General features: G+C 35.6%; 1 protein-coding gene across 8 annotated transcripts in view; it reads right to left on the bottom strand.

Moving 5' to 3' along the window:
- Window positions 1–17,827, bottom strand: part of CCDC88A (coiled-coil domain containing 88A) — a 125,450-nt gene that overhangs the window by 20,788 nt on the left and 86,835 nt on the right. For all 8 annotated transcript variants that reach the window (XM_059406057.1, XM_059406058.1, XM_059406059.1 and 5 more), the window contains exons 18-22: window positions 15,185–15,349; window positions 9,598–9,759; window positions 7,342–7,619; window positions 6,976–7,119; window positions 4,067–4,253 (exon numbers count right to left, since the gene is read on the bottom strand). In XM_059406057.1, the coding sequence (XP_059262040.1) occupies window positions 4,067–4,253; window positions 6,976–7,119; window positions 7,342–7,619; window positions 9,598–9,759; window positions 15,185–15,349 (936 nt within the window). The remainder of the gene's footprint in view (window positions 1–4,066; window positions 4,254–6,975; window positions 7,120–7,341; window positions 7,620–9,597; window positions 9,760–15,184; window positions 15,350–17,827) is intronic.

The raw sequence follows: 17,827 nt of genomic DNA, 5'->3' as shown, positions 1-17,827 counted from the left end.
GTCATGCCTTTAACACATAGTAGGTACTTAATATACCTCATTCTTTCCTCCTCCACTGTTTTTTAGGAATCTTAGAAGTTTGTACATAGTTTTAATGGGTGGATCAAAGGGACTCAGGTAATCTTGTCAGTGGTTGGTATTACTAGCTGATACTACTGGTAGTTGGGTTGCCAACAGCATTGGGCGGCTTCTTTGTAGTTAGAAGAAACTGGAAATGTGCCTTAGTTAGGCCAGAGATTCTAGTAGAAGTCAGAAAGCCCAAAGTAGTGATTTTCAAAATTCAGCATCATTCATAGGAACTATTAAAAAATGTAGATTTCCAGGGGCACCCAGGTGACTCAGTTGGTTGAACTCCCGACTTGGTTAGCTCACATCATCATCTCAGGGCTGGAGATAAGCCCCCACCTGGGGCTCCATGCTCAGCTTGGAGTCTGCTTGAGATTCTTTCTTCCTTTCTCTCCCTCCCCTCAGCTCCTCCCCTCCTTGCACCTGTGTGAGCACACACACACTCTCTCTCTCAAACAAATAAATCTATATATCTATCTCTTTTAAAAATGTGGATTTCTGGGTCCTAGCATTCAAATTCAACCAGTCTGGGGATCTACACTTTAAAAAACAAAAAGGGAAAAAAATCCCAGACATTTTGTAAGCTCTTAAGATACAGAAAAGCAATAGTGTGAATACCCATAAATAGCCATTTAGAGCTAACCATTATCACTATTGTGTTATATTTATCTATATATTGTTAAATTGAAGCACAACATGTGGTAGATTCATTACAAAACTGAACAGTTTTTCTCCTCCCTGTGTCTATACCCTCTTGTGCTGTGACTTCTTGCTCTTACCATCAAGAAGTGGAATTTATTTTCCCTCTTTCTGATTTTGGAATGCCCTTGGCCACAAGAAGAAAGTGGAAGTGATGGAAGTCCAAGTCTAGACTCAAAAAAGCCTTATGTGTTGTAATCCTGCTGGAGGATGAGAGACCACATGGCACAGAGAAAAGTTATGCCATCTGGGGCCACCCTAGGCCAGCCAGCCCTCTGAGTCTGTGCCAGTTCACTGCAAATGTGACTAAGATCAAATGATCTTGGTCACATTGATATATGCCATCAGCACATTTGCTCAGGCAATCCATAGATTCATGAGCAAAAATAAATGTTTATGTCCATTACCAAAGGTTCTGTGTTGTTATATAGCATTAATTACTGTGTCAACAATTAATAAAACATATATAGAGAAAAGAGAACACAACTTTATGTAGCTCCAGCTCAGTGAATTAGCACAAAGTGAACATGTGTGAAACCAGTACCTGATCAAGAAATAGCTCATTAACTATATTACCAAGAAGATTAACTTCTACCCTGGCCTCTTATACTCTGGATTCATTTTTCCACTCCCTCTAAATCATGCTATTATATGTGTTAGTCCCTAGCCAAGAGTTAATATTTGACTTGAGCTGGGACTACTAGCCAGAGATAAGTAGGTAGCTAGGGCCCTTTCTGGTCTCTCTTGGATAGCTTTCCATGCTACCAATGTCAGGAAGGACTTTATCAAGACTCACTATAGCTGGATGTCTCATTCCCTGGATCTCCCATTTAAATTTTTGACTAATTTGCTGGTCTATTCCTTACCCCAACCAATATTCCAACCTCAGACCACCTGAGAATTGACCTGTGACAACTCTCCTGAGTATGGGACTTTTTTGTGCTCTACTCAAATCAAGTCAGCCTGCTCTGGTAGCAAAGTTGCTAATTTTCTCAGTATGCCCCTCATCTGAACTACTAGGTATTGGAATTGGGGAAGGTGGAGGGGAATGGGAGAAATCACAAGATAAAATGCCTCAGACAATCACAGCCCCTACACAAAGTTAAGCAGTTTTCTTTAATAAATGCTTCTCAAGGGGCACCTGGGTGGCTCAGTGGGTTAAGCCGCTGCCTTCGGCTCAGGTCATGATCTCAGAGTCCTGGGATCGAGTCCCACATCGGGCTCTCTGCTCAGCAGGGAGCCTGCTTCCTCCTCTCTCTCTGCCTGCCTCTCTGCCTAACTTGTGATCTCTCTCTCTGTCAAATAAATAAATCTTAAAAATAAATAAATAAATAAATAAATAAATAAATAAATAAATGCTTCTCAATCCGTTGTACACCATTACTGCAGTTCCAGAGTACTACAATGGTTGTTTTTGACAATTTTGCCCAGTTTTATTGTTTCTTGGGGAGTGGATTTGTCCTCCTCCTCCTTCTGTAAGTCCATCACTCCGGCTATATTTTATTTGCACTTTTATAAATCACAGGCATAATGAATGTTCTATACTTTCTGAGCCTTGTTGGGTAATTAAATATGCTTTTAAACTAGTACTTCTTTCTATTGGTTTATCATTTCAGACAAAACGCTTTTAAGTATTACTTTTCTACTCCTATTTCCCTTTAAAAGTTGGCTTAAGGGCCTTTTCTTAAAAGTGCCATGAAATTCAGGTGTTAAGCTATATTCAAACTTCAATGATTTGGGGGCCAAACAATAAAATTTAAGGATTTTTTAAAAAAGATTTATTTGTGAGAGAGAGAGAAGGAAAGTGAGAGAGAGCATGAGAGGGGAGAAGGTCAGAGGGAGAAGGACTCCCCAAGGAGCTGGGAGCCCAATGCTGAACTCGATCCTGGGACTCTGGGATCATGACCTGAGCCAAAGGCAGTCGCTTAACCAAGTGAGCCACCCAGGCGCCCAAATTTAAGGATTTTCTAAGGCTTTCAGTATCCCTTTAGACTTTAAAACTTGTTTTATCAAACCATCACAAAGAGCAGCATGGAATTATGTTAATAACACAACTGTATACATAAGGCCAATGTCTTTTCTGCTCAAAACACTCAAATGGCTCCCCTGTTTTACTCAGAATAAAATTATCTTTGTTGAAGGATGTCTATTAAAATTTCAATCTATATTCCTTTATCCACCCTGGAAGTCTTCCTTATCCCTCTTTGCCCTATTTCATTTTTACTTGCACATAACTTATCTACCTTGTAACATACCAGATGTTGCAGACCAATTTTCAAAATAGAGTAGTATTTCCAGTTCACATGCTCTTGTAAGAATCTTGCCATTCTCCACCAAAAGGCAGAATCTACTCTCTCTTTCTCTTGAGCCTGAATGTGACTTTGACTGCCTCAATGAAGAGAATACAGGGGAAATGATGCCGCATAACTTCTGAGGTTTGATCATTATGGTAGAGATGGCTTCTGTCTGGTTATCACCATGTTGTGAGAAAGCCAAATTGGCCCTTGGGGAGACATCATGTGGAGAGAAAACGGATGCCTCCAGCTGGTAGCCAGCACCAACCACCAAACATGCATTTAGCCTTTCAATCACAGTTGCAAGTGGAACAGAAACAAACTTGCTCCACTGTCCCTGTCATTCTGATCCACAGACCTGGGAGCCTAATAAATGCTTGTTTTACACCACCAAGTGTTGGAGTAAAGTGCAATATATGTTTTAAAACATTGAGATACTATATATTTTACCTGCTTATTGTCTATTTCTTTCCGCCAGAATCTATGCTCCACAAAGGGAAAGATTTTTATCTTTTTGGCTTCTAGTACATGCCAGGTGCTAAGTAAGCATTTTTTCATTAAACAAGGGCACAATTTCACATTTTCAAAGTATGTGGGCACACAAGTTTAAACTAATAGTAAACAATGTTGAAATCCATAATAAAAGAAGTTTTTATGAATTACTTGTGAATTTCAATTACCTGACCAATTCTTTTTTTTTTTTTTTAAGATTTTATTTATTCAACACAGAGAGACACAATAAGAGAGGGAATGCAAGCAAGTGGAGTGGGAAAGGGAGAAGCAATCTTCCCACAGAGTGGAGATCCTGACGCGGGGCTCGATCCCAGGACCCTGGGCTTATGACCTGAGCCAAAGGCAAATGCTTAATGACTGAGCCACCCAGGTACCCCACCCCTGACCAATTCTTTTAGAAATACCCAAGCAAATATATACTGTTATTCTCATTTTAATATGATTATTTTTCAGGCATGTGTTGATTCGTAAAAAAGAAACTTGTCAAAGCTCACCTCACACTGGTTATTTAGCTTGGTGGATGTGATGTCCAATTGTTGGTATTGTTCCTTTAGCTTTGAAAATTCAGCTTCTAATCTTGTTTGTTCCAGTTTGGAATTATTTAGAAGACTTTTCAAGTTTTTATGGTCAGTTTGTAAAACTTCAGTTTCTTTTACAAGCTGATTATATGTATGATTCAACCTATAATTAGAAATCATGATAGAAAGAGAATTAGATTCCCTTAATAGCTTTCATTGTAATTACATAATGTGAAAATGCTGTGGATCACATTCAGACATACTTAGAGAATATATCAGACTCTTTACCCAGTGATTAAATTCATCAAAAATCTGTTTCTATTCTGTAAAACTAGGATAGAAAATTCAGACTACTCTTCCCTTGAAATCTTCTAGCATGTTGTCTACTGCATGTGGCTCATAAAGGTATTTTTCCCTCTCTGCACCCCCAAACTTTTACAATGCAAAAATTATTTTTAGTTTGGGAGATGAACCGAAACAGGATGGAATTGTTAATTTACTATATTGTACTACTGAAACTAATACTATATGTTAACTAACTGGAATTAAAATAAAAACTTAAAAAAGTAAAAATAAAAAATAGAAGAGGTATATAATAAAATCTGTTTTTTTTTTAAATTTTATTTATTTATTTGACAGAGAAAGAGAGAGAGAGAAAGAGAGAGAGATCACAAGTAGGCAGAGAGGCAGGCAGAGAAAGAAGAGAAAGCAGGCTCCCTGCTGAGCAGAGAGCTGGATTCGGGGCTTGATCCCAGGACCCTGAGACCATGACCTGAGCTGAAGGCAGAGGCTTAACCCACTGAGCCACCTGGGCATCCCTAAAATCTGTTTTTAAATCTGAAAAACAAGAATAAAAACAAAAACAAACAATAAGAACAGGACACAGCCTGGATCTGGCCGGCTGAGTTGGCTTTAGTTTAACGACCTTTATCTTGTGGCATTAAGAAAAAGAATGGTACTTGCTCAGAACATCTAATCATTTACTTCAACTCAATACCCAAAGAATTGAGTCAGTTTACAAAAATCATAAAATAAGTAACAAAAATAATATATTTTAAAAATCAAGGATTGGTAAAAAAAAAAATTAAATGGCAAGACCAGAAACATACAGAAAATGTTCCATAAATGGGTCGAATCCATGAATGAATGTATGCCATGAGTATTAACAGCTGGGTAGACCTCACTGAGATACAGATAGCTACACAATACATCAATACCTATGGAGATCAAAAATTTACCTACTGATGCTTTATGAGGGCAAGATATGAAGAGATACCATATACAATGTCCTCAACATCATCTCTAAGGCAAATGCTAAAATGAGATCTTTAAGAGAGTTTTTTTTACACTGTCCTTTAAAGCTGAGAACATTAACATCAAAATGTAATTCCGTGAACACAATTCTAAAGAGGCTGAGACAAACTAGAGTCAAGTAAGAAACTTTGTTGGTTTGGCATTATCAAAGATTAAAACTTAGGTTACTTAGAGAAATGGGTAAACAAACTATTCTTCTTGAGACAAGTCTTCATAAATATCTTTTTTGGTGTAAGAGCTCTTTCAGGTTTTACTTAAAGCCTTCTCTTGCCTTGCAACATAGACGTGAATACATAAAAGTTGGGATAGAACAGGTTTTATGTATTTGAGAGATAGAAAATACTCAAACCACCTTTCCCTTCCAAGCCTGCAGAATCTCCCGTTTTAAAATCATCATGCTCAATTTTTTTCTCATCATGGAGGCTGAGTTCTTTCTCAGAAGGCTCCTCAGTAATGAATAAATTCATTTATTCATTGACATGAAATGAAATTGATTGAAATTTAAAAAGGCCTCTAATTGGATTCCTAGAAGGTCTACCCAAGCTCACAAACTGTCCCAGTTCATTGTGAATCCCAACAATGGAAAAAGGTTAGGTTCAAGATGGAACTTTGATAGTAACTGCCTTCTCCAATGTTATGTGTATAATGAAAATGACCCTGTCCTTGTATTCTGTAACTTGTCACAACTTGGTCTTCTACTGCACATACTGTAAAGATACATCCTTCTTGATTCTAGCTTGGTGTAGAGCTAATTGAAAGTTCAAATCCCCCAATACACTATTTCTAGTTATAACAATTACTAAATTAAAAACTACTGAGCATAGAAATAAAAATAGTTCTAGAAGCTTAGGGATTTTTTTTTTGTAAAGGAAAAGAAATACGGTTCTAAAAATGGATTATATTAAATTCATAACAGGACAAATAGTCAATGAATGACCTCCATTTGAACTGTGTGCTGCTTTTTAGCACTTCAGCGATGATTAAGTGTAAGTGCAATGCAAATGTGCAGACTGCTTAACTTTCGAAAGGTTTCTAAAAACCTTTTGATATATACCCTTATGAAGCAGATTGATTAGGGGTTGGCAAGTTTTGATGTTCCCAGGGTTACAAACTAAAAAATAACTGCCTCACGGCAGTATGAGACCATTAATAACTAAGACAGTTAAAAAATAAGAGTACAAATCTAGGAAATTAGAAGCTGTTCACTTATAAAAACTTTGAGAGACAAGAACTGAGATATCACACTAGCAAAGACAGAAATAAAGAATCCTACTTCATTACATTCTGTTACAATAACGCATATAAATGCTATCAAGGTACAAAAATTTCATTATCAAATGTGGCTTAAAAACTTAATTAGTTGAATAAATCAAGAGAGAAACAATAGGTGAAAACAGGGATCTAGGTTTTCAAGCCATTTTATAAATAGTTGCTCGATTTTGTTGGGTAATTTACTTACTGCTCTGGAGTCCTTTTAAAAAATTCTAAGTTACAGATGGTACTGCAAAGGGGCAGTGAACACTTCAGATATAATGAATAATACAAAACTAAAATACATAAATATTTATTACCTATCATTTTCACCACAAAGTTTCTTGTATTCTGCAGCTATAGTCTCATGGTTTTTGTTTTCAAGCACCATTTTTTCCTGTTCTACTTTCAGTGTTTTTTCCAAATCTTCCAATTGTCCTTTCCGTTTTAGTAACTGATTGTAACTGGAAAAAATATTAGGTATTTGTTTTATAATATTTCCTTATAAAAAAGAAAATACTTTAGCAATGAAGAAAGCAATAGTAATTTATTATTAAGTACCACTATAAACATGATACATAAATTTCCTATGTAAATTATTTTAGATTATTTTAACATAGCATTTATTATATTATCTAAAGAAAACTGATTTTAAATTAACAATACAAGAGAAGACAGTAAATTACCGATCTTCAAGGTCTTTATGTTCCACCTCGAGATTTTTGTGGGCAGACTTTAGAGTTCCATGCTTAGCGATGAGAGACTCATACTCTGAAGCCTGACGTTCATGAAGAAGTTCCAGCTTTTCATGATCTTTGATCAGACAATCATAGAGAGATTTCAGGTCTTCTCGCTCTTTGATTACAGCTTCATTTTCATTTTCTAAGGAAGACTGCTGGATTAGGAGTTGTGCATTCTGATTCATAAGTGAAGTACTTTGGGAATTAAGGGTAGAATTTTCAACCTGTAAGAAAGTATACTGTTTATCAGACCTAAGAAAAATAGTTATCTTGTTCTTCTAGAAGATGCAAATATGTGGTATGTGTTACAGATAAAATAATTCTCTCATATTAAAAATTATTTCAAAATAAAATTCTAGGTCTGCCTGGGTGGCTCAGTCAATTAAGTGGCTACCTTTGGCTCAGGTCATGATCCCAGGGTCCTGGGATCGAGGACCGCATCAAGGTCCCTGCTCAGTGGAAAGCCTGTTCTCCCTCTGTCCGCCCCTCTACCTACTTGTGCTCTATCTCTCTGTCAAGTAAATAAATAAAATCTTAAAAAAAAATTCTAATGGCAACATAAAAAATGTAAAATATAACAATAACTTAAGGAAGCACTACATAAATCACGGCAGATATAGTCATATTACACTGAGAAAATTTGGTTTTTAGTATTTTAAAGAACAAAATATAATTTAATATTATTCATTTATATTATTTAATTTAATATCAATATAAATTTTATATGATTTAATATTATTTATATTATTTAATTTGATATTCTTTTGAGATTCATATCATATGTACATTCTGGGTTGAATTATTTTAAATGAAGGTGATTAGAAACAGTCTGTATTCCACTCATGAAAAAGTACAGAATTTAAAATGCTACTTTATCACTTTCTAAAACTTAAGAGGCAACAAAACTGAAAAATTACTTGTGAAAATTCAACTGGGAATTTTCTTTTTTTTTTAAAGATTTTATTTATTTATTTGACACAGAGAGATCACAAGTAGGCAGAGAGGCAGGCAGGCAGAGAGAGAGAGAGAGAGAGGAGGAAGCAGGCTCACTGCCGAGCAGAGAGCCCGATGCGGGACTCGATCCCAGGACCCTGAGATCATGACCTGAGCCGAAGGCAGCGGCTTAACCAACTGAGCCACCCAGGCACCCTCAACTGGGAATTTTCTTAGGCATCTACATTATATTAGTATATGTTTTACCATTTGGAAAAGAGTTACAGAAAGAACTTTCTGTAACTTTTTTCCATTCAGAGATGGAATTTTTTTCTTTGGCTCTTTAAGACATTTCAAAGAGTTGTATTTTTCTCAACCTGATCATTCTGTGTGAAAAGACACTATAGCATTAAGTGCAAGATGGATCCTCTGAACTAAGGAAAAGTCTGAAGACAAAACTTTCATATTGTGTTGTTTCCTAAGAACCAATAGGAAAGCTATAAAAATGAAATAAACAATGGTATTTGCAATCATACTCCACAGCAAGGGTTCCTACTTGAGCAATTACAATCAACTTTTGTGAAACAGGTGAAAAGGCCATAAAGTAAATTTAAGTGAAATAAAGATAAAATTATATTTTAAATAAATAAGTATTTCACTTTGTTTATTTATTCTTTTCTTATGCCAGGCCTTCCTGGCTAGGGCTGCTGCTGCTCCCCTGGCTCCTTATGTAGGTGTCAGGGGCTCCACTGTAGTCCTGGGTGTGCCCATAAATATTTTAAATAAAAATTTTTAAATATATTTTTTATATATGTTAAATAAAGATAAAGTTAGCTTTATTGTATTTATATGCATTGAGTGAATTTATTAGTTAATATTTAGAGGCTCTGTTATTTTAAAAAATGTTGATCTCTGGGGGCGCCTGGGTGGCTCAGTGGGTTAAGCCGCTGCCTTCGGCTCGGGTCATGATCTCAGGGTCCTGGGATCGAGTCCCACATAGGGCTCTCTGCTCAGCAGGGTGCCTGCTTCCTCCTCTCTCTCTGCCTGCCTCTCTGCCTACTTGTGATCTCTCTCTGTCAAATAAATAAATAAAATCTTTAAAAAAAAAATGTTGATCTCTGGAAGCCTGTATAACATTAAGTCAATATATTTTAATTTATCTTCCATTAAATCCACTCACTAAGAAACAATGTTACCATGTCTAGTTATCCTTTTTTAAGAGCATAATTCAAAAATTTGGTTGCATATCCCCAAATATTACATTACAACCTGAAGCTTTGCATTCTGGGTTTGAAGAGTAGTATTCTGCTCCTGTAAGGACACCGTCTGCCTCTGAAGTGCAAGAATCTGAGCCTGCAAATTATTGTTCTGTGTCTCCAGTTGCTTCAGTTGAGTTTTCAATGCTTGCTTCTCTGCTTGCAGGGTAGCATTCTTAATAAAGAAAACACACATATTTTTAAAAGTAACAAACATATTTGTTTAACAGATATTAGAATTTTGTAACAACTATTACCATTAAAATCCAAAACAAAATCCCAACAATCTTGGAAGACTTAAACATTCCCCTCTATCCCAAATTGTAAAGAGAGAGTTCATCAAAGAGAAAGAAAGCACTAATACCAAAACCTTACTATTGTGTCATTATACTGTCTGCTTTATAATGTCCAAAAAATAAAACATTTCATTCTTCATATATTAACACAAGAAACTGGAATGGGTTTATTAGTTATATGGTTTTCATGCTGCTCAAAAGTATGTGGGACTGTGTCTAGCTAATGAAGTGCACATTTTCTAACTGCCCAAAGGCAAAAACACATACACAGGTGAGTGCTGGTCTCAGGGGTAGCAGCAAAACTAATTATTTTAATAAATACAAATTTGGAAGAGAAGCAGGAACAATTTTAACCATGTGTTTAAAACATTTAGTTCAAAATTGACCTAACAGATGTTACATATTTTCTTTAGAGATTTTTTTTCCCCATTGTATAAAACACTTATTAAGACTCTATTTTATCTATAGGACTTCTGGAGCAAATCCAAACAAAACATACAATTTTCAGTTGTCCTAGTACATTTTACCACATTTCAATTTTATACTTAAACAGTGAATTACTATGCAAATCAAAGATCATTATTAATTTAATTTGACAGATATTAAAATGTTTGTCATGGATATTATATTTTTAGGTTTACTTCTAAATAACATTTCATAAAAAATCAGCATAAAAATGTATAAACAAAGAACCTCTGGAAAACTGAAATAAAACATTACATCCAAAAAGGCCAGAATTTGTTGCATATAATTGCAATATGCATAAAAAGTTACAACTGAATCACAACATATCACTTTTATCATATCTACAGAGGGGACAAAGAAATCATTCATTTTATAGGCTTTCAAAGTTACATATACTACATGTCACTGTATAAAAGGCAAGTAATGATTTAACCCATACATTTTATCACAAAATCAAAGGTGAGGAAGCACAATGATTTACTTCTCTTGTGTTCATTTATTTGAATAAAAACGGTGAAAAAATTTATACTGGAAAAATAATACTGAATGCTGATATATTTATATACCATCTTGATACACCAAAAAGTGAACCATTTTTCACTTACATACATTATGTGCTACTATAGTTCAGCTCTTAAGAACCCAAAAAGTACAAAGCTCTAATGACAAGTCTGGGTATCCTTACAGTCACAAGAAAAGTTCTATAGTCTATAAAGAATAAGAGATAGAGTAGAAAGAAAATCTCAGAGCAGGAAAAGATTTATAATGGAAAAGTTAGGAGGTCAGTAAATATACTGACAAATGCACCCAAATTATTGGTGTAATAAAAGGTTAGCCATCTTATAAAACATTTTCTAAAATAAAATGGCTAAAAAATGACAACCAAGTAACTTTTTCCAATAGAAATTTATGAAGTCAGTCAATGGGAAAAGAGATTTACCTTACAGCCCTTTTACATACCAGCAAAATTTTCTGAAATACAATTATTAACCGAAGTGATGGAGGTTTGTATCTATGTGCATATATATATACACATACATATATATATGTAAACCACTGAATATTTAAAATAGGTATTCATATACGGCTGATAAACAGAAAGATATAAAATAGCTCACTAATAATTTAAAACATGAAAATTAAAATACTTTCTTACTGTTTAACAAAAATTAAAATACTTTCTTACTGTTTAACAAAAATTAAAAGTCCAGAAACATCAAATGTTTATCTAAAAAAACAGGTAATCTATTAGTGGAATTGAAAACTGATGTGATCTTCAAAGGCTAACATGATGACACCAGTTAAAATTACACAGATATACATATACGTATATGCATACACACACCCCCTCTGGCCTATAAATTCTGCCATCAGGAATTTACTACCCCCCATGAACATATTATACATGGATTTTCATTGCAGCAAAATCTGAAAATACATTTATTTAAATAAATTATGGTAATATCCACACTATGGAATAGTAAACAAAATGATATGATCTATAACTGCCTAAAATAAATCCCTAAGATAACATAATTGAAACATGCAAGTAAAAATACTGTATAGCATGAATCCACAGATGTAAATTTGTAAAAGAATATACTTCTAGACATACAAATGGCTAACAGACACATTAAAAAATGCTCAACATCACTCATCATCAGGGAAATGCAAATCAAAATTACAATGAGATACTACCTCACACCTGTCAGAATAGCGAAAATTAATAACACAGGAAACAGCAGATGATAACAAGGATATGTAGAAAGAAGAGCCCTCTAATACAGTTGTGAGAATGCAAACTGGTACAGCCAAACAGTATAGAGATACAGGAAAACAGTATAGAGGTCCCTCAAAAAGTTAAAGATAGGGCACCTGGGTGGCTCAGTCACTGAGCCTTCAGTTCAGGTCATGACCCCAGGGTCTTGGGATCAAGTCCTGCATCAGGCTTTCTGCCCGATCAAAGGAAAGCCTGCTTCTCCCTCTCCTACTCCCCCTGCTTGTGTTCCCTTTCTCACTGTCTCTCTCTGTCAAATAAATAAATAAAATCTTAAAAAAAAAAAAAAGTTAAAGACAAACTACCCTATAATCCAGCAATTGCATTACTAGGTATTTACCCAAAGGGTACAGAAACACTGATTCAAAGGGATACGTGCACCCTGATGTTTATAACACTATTATCCACAATAGCCAAATTATGGAAAGAGCCCAAATGGCCATCAAATGATGAATAAGAAAGTTGTGCTATGTATGTATACAATAGAAAATTTTTCAGCTGAAAAAAGAACGAAATCTTTCCATTTGCGACGACATGCATGGAGCAAGACAGTATTATGCTAAGCAAAATAAGTCAGTCAGAGAAAGACAAATACCATATGATTTTACTCATATGAGGAACTTAAGAAACATTAACAGATGAACACAGGGGGTTTAAAAAAAAAAAAAAAAGAGGCAAACCAGAAAGCAGACTGTTAACTATAGAGAACAAACTGAGGGTTACTGGAGGAAAGGTAGATGGAGGAGGGATGATATGTCTGATGGGCATTAAGGAGGGCACTTATGAATCACTAAATCCTACACCTGAAACTAATATTATGCTACATGTTAACTAACTAAAATTTGAATCTTGGAAGAAAAAAAAGAAATATACTACTTTTTTTTTTTTTTTTTTTAAATAACTAGGCTCTAAGCCCAGCATAGAGCCTAATATGGGAGTCTGAACTCACAACCCTGAGATCAAGACCTGAGCTGAGATCAAGAGTTGAACGTTTAACCAACTGAGCCACCCAGGTGTCCCAAAAGAAATACACAGATAAGTCACAAACATTCTTCTGGGAAGACTTTTTACAGTGATTACTTCTGGATGAGGAAGTAGGAATCAACATCATAGGAGATTAATTTTGGCATTATAGCTTAAAGTTTTCAATTCATGTTATATTAAAACATAACAACAACAACCGCAACTATTTTACCTGTTAGTATATAAATTTTCTTAAATTAACTCATCTTTAAAGGATGAATGATGAATTAGCTTGATTACCTTTTTTTGACAAATATTTCTCTTATTCAGCCAATATTTACTGTGTCAGCTATCTACCAGGCTTAATTCTACATACTGATGGCACAGTGGTTTAAAAAAAAAAAAGAAAGAAAGAAAAGATAAGCCCGTGCTGTCAAGAAGCTTTTTTCTAGTGGACAACCAACAAATAAAAAAGCAATATAATTTCACTAGTGAGAAGTGTTATGAAAAAGAAACTTATGGCATGAAGTGTTATGAAAAAGAAACTTATGGCATGATAGTGAATTGTTTAGGTTGAAATCAGCTACTTTACTGGGGAAAGGGGTCAGGAAAGATCTTTTGCAGGAGATATGTGATATGAAGCTTGAATGCCAGTCATGTGTTCCAAGTAGAGGATCCAAACATAAATCTCTGGAAATATGAACAAATAGAAAAGGCTAATATGACTTCAGTTGTTTTACTTACATACTAGGCACTGTTTTGTGTTTTCTAGGTATTGACAGATAGTAATAATATCTCAAGGTTAATAAATAGAAGGGGTGAAGAGTCGTGTGGTCTAAGACCAATAATAGAAGCAGGACAAAGTCAGGAATGATCTTGAAGGACACTGAAAAATTTGAATTTTATTCTAATTGGAAGGGGAAACCACTGAATATCTTAAGGAAAAAAGTGACATGACCAAGATTATGTTTTAAAAAATAAATCTGGCTACTATAATAAAAATGGGTTAGATTGGGCCAGGAGTAGAAGGGGGGAAGCCAGCCAATCAGAGGCTATTCTAATAATCCAGATGAGAGATAATGGTACCTTAGACTAGAATGGTAGGAGCAACGATGGGCTTGGATTACATTTTCACAACAGAGTTGACAAAGTTGGCTGATGGACATATACGAAGGTGATGGAGAAAAGTAAGTTAAATTATTAGTTCTTTACTCTTACTATGAATCAGTCAAGAAAGTATAAACTAGATTAGATAAACTTCCTAAGTTATATGCATAATGATACTTCTTTTTTTTTTAATTTTTTATTTTTTATAAACATATATTTTTATCCCCAGGGGTACAGGTCTGTGAATCACCAGGCTTACACACTTCACAGCACTCACCAAATCACATACTATTTTTGTGTGTGGTGTAAGGAAATGGTCCAATTTCATTTTTCTGCATGTGGCTGTCCAATTTTCCCAGCACCATTTATTGAAGAGGCTGTCTTTTTTCCATTGGACATTCTTTCCTGCTTTGTCGAAAATTAGTTGACCATAGAGTTGAGGGTCTATTTCTGGGCTCTCTATTCTGTTCCATTGATCTATGTGTCTGTTTTTGTGCCAGTACCATGCTGTCTTGATGATGACAACAAAATACTAGCCAATAGGACTCAACAGTACATTAAAAAGATTATTCACCACGACCAAGTGGGATTTATTCCAGGGCTGCAAGGTTGGTTCAACATCCGCAAATCAGTCAATGTGATACAACACATCAATAAAAGAAAGAACAAGAACCATATGATACTCTCAATAGATGCTGAAAAAGCATTTGACAAAGTACAGCATCCCTTCCTGATCAAAACTCTTCAAAGTGTAGGGATAGAGGGCACATACCTCAATATCATCAAAGCCATCTATGAAAAACCCACCGCAGATATCATTCTCAATGGAGAAAAACTGAAAGCTTTTCCGCTAAGGTCAGGAACACGGCAGGGATGCCCATTATCACCACTGCTATTCAACATAGTACTAGAGGTCCTAGCCTCAGCAATCAGACAACATAATGATACTTCTAAAAATAATCTTTTCCTACTAAAAATTTAAAAATACTTACATTTCTTTCTACTTCAATTAATCGGTCTTTAACTTTCAGAAGCTCTCTAGTTGTTTCTTGACTTTCTCGCTCCCATTTATTATCTTCACCAGAAGCTGGAGGAGAGCTCTGTACCATTCTTTCTTCATCTTGTCTCTGTTTAAGAGCTTCATAATTCTTTTTCACCTAAAATTTTATTTAAAATATGTTAATGGGGAGAAAAAGAATCACCAAAGTTATCACTTCTTACAATCAGACTCTACAATGGTCTGGTGAATGTGAAAGACACTATTAAAATGTGAAAGATAAATAATATGTATGATTATGACTACTATCATGATCACAATTTATGCTTTGTAAACTGCAAATTCTTTTCTCCTAGAAAATTTAAATACACTCTGCTCATGTGTACACTCTAATAATATATGGGCCATACTCTCATAATAATTTCAGATCCTGTTGCTTATGATGAAAATATCACTAAAGAATCAATTAACTGGGGCGCCTGGGTGGCTCAGTAAGTTAAGCCGCTGCCTTCGGCTCAGGTCATGATCTCAGGGTCCTGGGATCGAGTCCCGCATCGGGCTCTCTGCTCAGCAGGGAGCCTGCTTCCCTCTCTCTCTCTCTCTCTGCCTGCCTCTCCATCTACTTCTGATTTCTCTCTGTCAAATGAATAAATAAAATCTTTAAAAAAAAAAAAGAATCAATTAACTGGGCATAGACATGTTGCTAAATATTAATAATTATTTTGACCCATCTATAGCTGGATTTAGAAATTTCAGAGATTCCATGTAAAGGTCAGATGAAGACTTGACATATGTAATAACTCCTAAAAAAGATATCTAAAGTTGAGGAAGTATCTGTATATGCCTGCCCTTTTAAGCAGGATTGTTGCCCAGAATGAGCAGTATTTATAGATAAATTAGTAACTTCTTTTTTTTTTTTTTTTTAAAGATTTTATTTATTCATTTGACAGAGAGAGATCACAAGTAGGCAGAGAGGCAGGCAGAGAGAGAGAGAGGAGGAAGCAGGCTCCCTGCTGAGCAGAGAGCCCGATGCGGGACTCGATCCCAGGACCCTGAGATCATGACCTGAGCCAAAGGCCACGGCTTAACCCACTGAGCCACCCAGGCGCCCAATTAGTAACTTCTTTATTCAGGTCCTAATCCACAAATAATTACTGTAGTTTATTTGATAAAAAGTGAGCAAGCCAAGGATTTATCCTACCCAGGGTTTACTGGTATCATTACAACCAAACCCTACTTTAAGAGAGTCAACTCAAAACTAAGAACTTGGTCATCCTACATTACCAAAATTACTAACTTAATAGCATTCTTCAATTTAAGCCAATTATTATTGTATTTCTCTTGAATCATTAGTTTATCCATGGAGACATTTTTCACAAATTTCTAAATTAAAACCAAAACTTTATATTAAGACAAAAATAGAAATGTCTAAAATAATTCAGTATCTAAAGCAAGCCTTAAGAAAGCTTATGACTCAACTGAGTTAGAAAATGACATGAGACTAAAGAAAAAAGATGCCCAAGACAGAATATAATTTAAAGCTTGGCTGAGTGATCTAATAGGTGTTCTGGGATCCTAATTTTCCCCCTTTAAAAAAAATTTTAGGGGCGCCTGGGTGGCTCAGTGGTTAAGCCGCTGCCTTCGGCTCAGGTCATGATCTCAGGGTCCTGGGATCGAGTCCCGCATCGGGCTCTCTGCTCGGCAGGGAGCCTGCTTCCTCCTCTCTCTCTCTCTCTGCCTGGCTCTCTGCCTACTTGTGATTTCTCTCTGTCAAATAAATAAATAAAATCTTTAAAAAAAATTTTTAATATCTTTTTTTTTTAAAGATTTTATTTATTTATTCGACAGACAGAGATTACAAGTAGGCAGAGAGGCAGGCAGAGAGAGAGAGGAGGAAGCGGGCTCCATGCTGAGCAGAAAGCCCGACGTGGGGCTCGATCCCAGGACCCTGGGATCATGACCTGAGCCAAAGGCAGAGGCTTTAACCCACCGAGCCACCCAGCCACCCTAAATTTTAATATCCTAATAACAAATGAGTGACATCATTTCCTCTATCCTATTTTACATTAATTTCCCACTGGGTCTTTTCTCTAGGCTTCTAAAGACTATAGGCATATGCCATTATGAAGAAGGGGAGTTGAGAATAAAACTCAAAGCTTATTTTTAGTCCATTGTTACAACTAAGTTTCAATAATGCCCCTTTACCTGATGTATCTACAGAATCTCTAATTTATGTTCACATAAAAAATGACATATCTGGGGCACCTGGGTGGCTCAGTGGGTTAAAGCCTCTGCCTTCAGCTCAGGTCATGATCCCAGGGTCCTGGGATCCAGCTCCGCATCGGTCTCTCTGCTCAGCAGGGAGCATCTTCCCTTCCTCTCTCTCTACTTGTGGTCTCTATCATATAAATAAATAAATAAATAAAAAAAAAAAAACGACATATCTGCCATCAACATTTCTTTGAGGCAGCATACAGGTGAGTCTTGCCTTTTAACCTAATTTATTAACCTCTGCCTTTCAACTGAGATGTTTAGAACTTTTATATTTAATGTGATTATTGATCTGGTTTGTTTTAAAACTGACATTTTGCTCTTTGTCCAATCTGTACTTTTGTTCCTCTTTTTTTCCTGTTTTTGT

This window comes from Mustela nigripes, chromosome 7, assembly GCF_022355385.1.
Source record: "Mustela nigripes isolate SB6536 chromosome 7, MUSNIG.SB6536, whole genome shotgun sequence".
In the NCBI taxonomy this organism is placed as follows: domain Eukaryota; kingdom Metazoa; phylum Chordata; class Mammalia; order Carnivora; family Mustelidae; genus Mustela; species Mustela nigripes.
Note: the sequence above shows the minus strand (reverse complement) of the source record. Positions and strands in the feature narration are given on the sequence as shown.